Genomic DNA, 6,870 nt, shown 5'->3' on the forward strand with positions numbered 1-6,870 from the left:
CCGGCTTCAGGTATCTAGCAGGACCCTTTGTAGTTGAATCTTGAGATGCAAATTGCCTATGCGTCGTTGCAAATGTAATATTTTCTTAGAAAAATATGAGTGCAGCGTTGTCACGTCTAATTTGGCGTGAACATTCTCCCCCCCTTGAAATAATATAGGGTATATGATTTCAAAATTAGAATTATAGTTTAACACTTTGAGTTAATAACAGTCTATTGGTTTGATTTATATTGTCTATTGTTTTGGTAACACACAAACTCGATTAATTGCACGTTTGAGTACACCATTTTGTGTCTTGATTGTCACAACACGCACAAGTCCATCATCTCCTGGATGTGTGTCAAGAATACGCCCCAATCGCCAGTGTAGTGGAGGTAAATTGTCTTCTCTGACCACTACCATATCGCCTACCTCAGCTGGTTGCGATGGTTGAACTTGCCATTTTGTTCTTGCCTGCAGCTCCGATACGTATTCTTTGTGCCAACGCTTCCAAAAATGTTGCACAAGTTTCTGTAGTCGTTGATACCGAGAAAGCCTGTTATCAAGGGTTTCAAGCACTGATGGATCGGGAGTAGATGTTAAGGATTTTCCAATAAGAAAGTGACCAGGAGTTAAGGGATCATAGTCATTGGGATCGGAGCTTAAGGGAGAGATTGGTCTCGAGTTTAATATTGCTTCGATCTGTGTCAAAACCGTATAAAAATCTTCAAAAGTTAAAATAGCATTACCCAATACTCGCTTTAAATGAGCCTTGCACGACTTTATGCCCGCCTCCCAAATTCCTCCAAAATGAGGAGAGTTTGGTGGAATGTGCTTCCATGACACGCCTTCGTTGGTCATATCATTAACAATCTTATTTTGATTTGATTTTTGTTGTAAAAATTTATAAAGCTCCTTTAATCCTGATGCTGCGCCTATAAAATTTGTTCCATTATCGGAATAGATTTCGCGAGGTTTTCCGCGTCGCGCCATAAATCGTTTAAAAGTGGCTAAAAAACTATTCGTAGTTAAATCAGATACTAATTCGATATGTATTGCTTTTGTAACAAGGCACACGAACAAACATATGTAAGCCTTAAATTTTTTGTATCCTCTTGTTTGACGATCTCTTAATAAGATAGGACCTCCGTAATCTACTCCGCATATAAAGAAAGGTGACTGCGGTGTAACGCGATATTTAGGCAAATTGCCCATTACTGGATTAATAAATGTGGGTTTTACCTTAAAACATGTTACGCATTTTTTCACGATCGATCTTGTCAGGTTTCTGCCTCCGATAGGCCAATAAGTATTACGCAACGCATTTAATAACATCTGTGCTCCGCAATGATACAGTTTTAAATGCTCATGCCTAGTTATTAGAATAGTCAATTGATGATTTTTTGGTAGTATTATCGGATGGCATTTATCATACGGTAAATTTGAATTCTTTATCCTACCGCCGACGCGCAATATTCCATTTTTGTCTAAAAACGGTGTTAATGATTTTAATTTCGACGATTTGTGTAATGCTTCCCCACGCGCGACTATATCTATGTCTTGTTTGAATATTTCATATTGTGATATTTTTATTAACTTGTTTAGTGAATTATTGAATTCATCGACCGTGAGTGGGCCATACAGTAGTTCTTTTTCTTTCTTCTTTAGTTTTAAATTTTGTAAAAATCGATAACAAAAAGCAGTTACGCGCACGAGTTTAATAAGGGAAGAGTATAAGAAAAAATGTTCGTTATTGTTAATTTTTGTACAAGTCAAACTTGTGATTCGACTTTCGACATCAGTTTCAGGAATTGAAATATTGTCAGTTGCACGTCGCTGTGTTTCAGTTAGATTTTGTAGCCAAGATGGGCCTGCCCACCACAAGGATGAATTCAATAAATCATGTGTATAGCACCCGCGTGATATGAGGTCCGCTGGATTGTCTTCCGATCGGACATGTAGCCAGTTATTTGCGTCGGTTTTTGTTTGAATATCAGAAACTCTATTGGCAACGAAGGTTTTCCATTTATAAGATGGAGATCTTATCCACGAAAGAGTGATAGTGGAATCGCTCCAATAGAATTCTTTGTCAAACGCGATATTTAATGCACGTTTCGTTATTTGCGCAAGATTTGCTAGCAGTTGTGCCGCACAAAGCTCGAGACGGGGGAGTGTAATATTTTTTAATGGTGCTACTCGAGATCTTGCCTCTATTAGTTTGATTTTAATTTCAGAATATTTGTTAATAGACCGTACATATATACACGCGCCGTAAGCTTGCTCTGATGCGTCAGCAAAGCCATGTAATTCTGTGTTTATACGATTATTACAAAATATGTCTTTCAATTTTCAAGTTTTTAATAGATTTTATTTCGAAACAAAACTGTTTCCATTTATTTTCTAGTTCCGAAGGAATGGGCTCGTCCCATGATAAGTTTAATCGCCATAGGCTTTGAATTATTAGTTTTGGTATGACGATAATTGGAGATAAAAAGCCCATAGGATCATACATTTGCGCTGTTGCCGATAAAATTGATCTTTTACTAACTATTTGATTTATTTTTATATTTTTGTAGTCAAATTCAAAACTGTCTGTTACCGAATTCCAAGATATACCTAAAGTTTTAATAGTTTGTTCACCGATGTTTAAAGTTGGATTATCTGCATTTAAAAGTTTTGAATAATTAGAATTAAATTTATATAGATTGAATTTAGCTTGTTGTAAAATATTACAAAGGTTATTTTTAATAGTGAATAATTCGGATATGTTATCAGTTCCAGTTAATAAATCGTCAACGTAGAAATCATTTCTGAGAATTTCGCATTCCTTTGTATAGTTAGTTATGTTTTCTCTGGCTAACTGCTCCAAACAGCGTATGGCTAAAAACGGCGCAGATGCTGTTCCGTATGTTACTGTATTTAATTGATAAATTTTTAATTTGCTGCTAGGATTGTCCCTCCAGAATATTCTTTGCATTTTTCTGTCGTTTTCGTGAACCAAAACTTGTCTGTACATTTTTTCTATATCAGCTGTAAGTACAAACGCATGTCTTCTGAATCTTAGTATAATAGAGAAAATATTGTTTTGAATTGTGGGTCCAACAAGTTGTAGTTCATTCAACGACAGGCCTGCATCGGTTTTGCAAGATGCATCGAACACTACACGCAATTTCGTTGTTAAACTGTCTGGTTTTATCACCCCGTGGTGAGGCAAATAGAAACACGTCGCGGGTTCGGAAGATTCGTTGACTTCGCTCATGTGCCCTAGTGTTATATAAGTATTCATGAAATTTTTGTATTCGTTAAATAGATTTTTGTTTGTTCGTAAACGGTTTTCAAGTGAAATAAAACGTTTAAACGCGATTTGCTTACTATTCCCTATTTTTTTTATATTGTCTGTAAACGGAATTTTAACTATAAATCTCCCGTCGTTTGCCCGCGTTGTATTGGCAACAAAATGCTGTTCGCATTGTTTTTCTGATTCGGTAAAATGTTGTATATCGCTACACGCTTCCAGTTCCCAGAATTTTTGAACTTGATTTTCTAAATTAGCCGTATGATGACATATCGTAAAAGAACTGGAATTGTTGAGAGGTACGCTGCCAGCAATAACCCACCCGAACTGTGTATTTTGCAAAATAGGTCTATTTTTTCCTAGATGAATATATCCTTTACAAAATATATTCCAAAATATTTCCGAACCTATTAAAATATCGATTTTATTGCTTTTATTAAATGTGGGATCCGCTAATTTTATATAATTTGGGATATTTAAAATATTTTTATTGAATGACACCGTCGGCAAATTATTTGTTATATTTTTAAGATAAAGCAGGATAGATCTAATGAAAAGTTATTAATGCACGATTTTAAAGTAATTGTTGTTTTTGACTTAATTTCCGTTGAATTTTGATTTATTCCCCGGACTGACATATTTATTGATTGTTTATGTAAACCGAGCTCATTAGCAAACTTCTCCGTGATGAAATTGGATTGTGATCCCGAATCTAATAATACTCTACATGCTCTATATCTATTATTGCTATCTAATACATTAATTACTGCGGTAGATAAGATGATTTGACTTGAATCATTTTCGGTATGGCACGAAACATTTTGTGGTGCATTATTAACAGCTGGTAATTGGCTTGAGTCTATATGCAGAAGACTGTGATGATTTGAATTACAAAAGGCACAACGATTTAAAGAAGTACATTGATCGCTGTTGTGATTGTAACGTAAGCAATTCGTGCATAGTTTTAATTGATTTACTTTGCTTACTCTATCTTCTGTAGATAGTGCCCGAAAACCTTGACATTTGAACGGTGAATGAAATGGCTCTTTGCAAATTGGGCAAATATTTTTGTGATTAGTGGATGTAGCGTAAGACTTTGTATGTTTTGTGTAATTAGGTTTTATATCTTTAAATTTACTAGAGTTTCCGATTCTTGTTTCAGTCGGATTAATTGCTTCTAATATTGTGCAGCGTTGATTTAAAAAATTGCTAAGTTCGGAAAATGTAACTAGTTCAGAGCCTTTATTCATTAACATCTCCCACTCTTGATGAGTTTTCTTATCAATTTTAGAAATTACAAGATAATTTAATAACGCGTCCCATTGATCGACGGGTTGTTGTAACATTTTTAAGCATCTTAAATGTTTATTAAACGCGTCTATTAGATTACGAAGGTCTTTACCTGATTCGTTATGCATTGGCGGGTGATCAAATAATTTTTTAATGTGATTGTTTACGATTATTTTCTTATTTTCGAAACGCGTTTTTAGTAAATCCCACGCAATTATATAATTATCGGAAGTTGCCGGTAGAGACTCTATAAGGCTTGCCGCCTCTCCTTTTACGCATGATTTTAAATAATAAAATTTTTGAGAATTACCGATGTTACAATCATTATGAATTAAAGAAGAAAACGAATCATAAAATTGTAGCCAATTTAAGTAAGAGCCGTCAAACTGAGGTAAATTGATTTGAGGTAGTTTTATGTTGTTCGAATTATTTGTTATAGTGGTGTCATTGGAATTACTATTCGAACTAGTATCTGACTTACTTGATGCTGCCTGACTAAGTTTAAGTAAAGTTGATAAACAATTATTATGTTTTTCAAAAAATTCATCTAATTCTATTTCTATTAAATTATTAATTTGACTTTCGTCTTCTAGTAATGCTGTTATACTAATTACGGTATTTTCAAAGATTTCAAACAAAGGCTTCACATCATCGATAAGGCGTTTTATGTCTGCAATATTTAAGTCGCAAGCAGGTAGTTCCGACATTTGCCTGCACACTTTTTCGTATTTTGTTAAACGTGTTTTAGTAACTCGCTGTTTCATTTTGAGTTTATTTAATGATTCCATTTTGACACAGATTGAATTAAAACTCTAAATATTAAATTAAGGAAAGATTGATAGGAAGGAATGCTTGACTAACCTGATATACTCGCTGCTTGCTGTGCTCGCTCGTAGGTGTAGCGCCAAAGTTAGAACTTCCTGTCTTGTTTAGAACTTTCACTTTATTTAATTTTTGATTTAGATTTAAGATTTTAATTATTTTCTTCGCACTGGTGACGCATCCGGTTCGTTTTGGACCAATGTTTTTTTGTTGAAGTATAAGCTCAAGGACCAGATAGAATTAGTGGCTCTATCAACCGTTTTAAATGTAAATATTGATTGATAACAAATAGATTTACACTTATTTATTTGTAGAATATAATTTACACTGTTTGTATGATAAAGTTTTAATATTGATATAATATTGGAATATTTGAATGTGGATAGCTTGGCGACCGGGTTAAGACTATATTGTTAGTGCCGGCTTCAGGTATCTAGCAGGACCCTTTGTAGTTGAATCTTGAGATGCAAATTGCCTATGCGTCGTTGCAAATGTAATATTTTCTTAGAAAAATATGAGTGCAGCGTTGTCACGTCTAATTTGGCGTGAACAGTGTATATATGGTCTGCAAGTACAGTTTTGAATTGTTTGGGGTTTTTTGAATTGTTTTTATGTTGTTGTAACCGTTTATTGAGGTTCTGGCTAGTTTCTCCTATGTAAATTAAATTACAGTCTAAACAATTTATTTGATAGACGAGATTTCTGAGTCGTTCGATATTAAATGGGGTTTTTGTTTTGGTAAAAATAGTGCGAGTAGTTGTACTAAAATTGGTTACAAGTCGAAGTCCAGATTTATAAAAAAGTTTTTTCCAAGGAACATACAATTCTTTAATGTATGGCAAACATATTACACCAGAATGAGTTTCTGAGTCAGGTAAATCGTTATGTACTGTGCAATTGTCCATTTTATTCAAAAGGTACGTTCGTCTGTTACTAGTTACGGAATTTATAAGTTTTAGGGGATAAGAGTTATCTGTAAGAATTATTGTAATTAATTTGATGTTGTTGTCCCAAAATGTTTTGTCCGATAGAAGTATTGCGTGGTCCGTTAGATTTATTATAGTACCTATTTTCATTTTGAGTGGATGATAAGAAAAGTAATTAAGGTAACGTCCAGAGTTAGTTGGTTTTTGGTACCAATTTGTTATTAGTTTGTTATCTGTAGTACATATAAGTTTTATGTCTAAGAAACTTATCGAGTTCATTGTCTCCAATTCCACTGTAAATTTTAATTTTTTATTGACGTTATTAAATTGATCAATTATCATAGTGACATCATCACTAGGGATACAAGTGATAATGTCATCTACATAACGGTAATAAAAAATATGTTTATTGTAATTTTTAAAAATTGTATTTTCGAGAAGTTGTAAAGATATTTCTGCTAGAGATGGACTTGCTGGGGAACCCATTGGCGCCCCAAAAATTTGATAATAGAAAGAGCCATTGAATTCAAAATAAGTGTTAGAGACAATGAACTTGAC

General features: G+C 33.9%; 1 protein-coding gene across 1 annotated transcript; it reads right to left on the reverse strand.

Moving 5' to 3' along the window:
• Nucleotides 1–234: 234 nt before the first annotated feature.
• Nucleotides 235–3,238, reverse strand: LOC113367788. Its single transcript, XM_026609371.1, has 3 exons — nt 2,713–3,238; nt 2,524–2,640; nt 235–2,189 (listed from the first exon to the last, which is right to left on the reverse strand). The coding sequence occupies exons 1-3, from the start codon at nt 3,236–3,238 to the stop codon at nt 235–237; spliced, it is 2,598 nt and encodes an 865-aa protein (XP_026465156.1).
• Nucleotides 3,239–6,870: the final 3,632 nt, after the last annotated feature.

The sequence above is a fragment of the Ctenocephalides felis genome, unplaced genomic scaffold (assembly GCF_003426905.1).
Source record: "Ctenocephalides felis isolate EL2017-DRISC unplaced genomic scaffold, ASM342690v1 CF-g0.4_SCAFFOLD_00734, whole genome shotgun sequence".
Classification (NCBI taxonomy): domain Eukaryota; kingdom Metazoa; phylum Arthropoda; class Insecta; order Siphonaptera; family Pulicidae; genus Ctenocephalides; species Ctenocephalides felis.

Coding starts and splice junctions, on each gene's coding strand:
- LOC113367788 (XM_026609371.1), bottom strand. CDS start 3,238: ATGAGCGAAGTCAACGAATCTTCCGAACCCGCGACGTGTTTCTATTTG. Junction 2,641..2,712: donor CACTATTAAAAATAACCTTT/GTAATATTTTAC, acceptor TTTTAAATGCAG/ATAATCCAACTTTAAACATC. Junction 2,190..2,523: donor AAAAATAAATCAAATAGTTA/GTAAAAGATCAA, acceptor TCAAACTAATAG/AGGCAAGATCTCGAGTAGCA.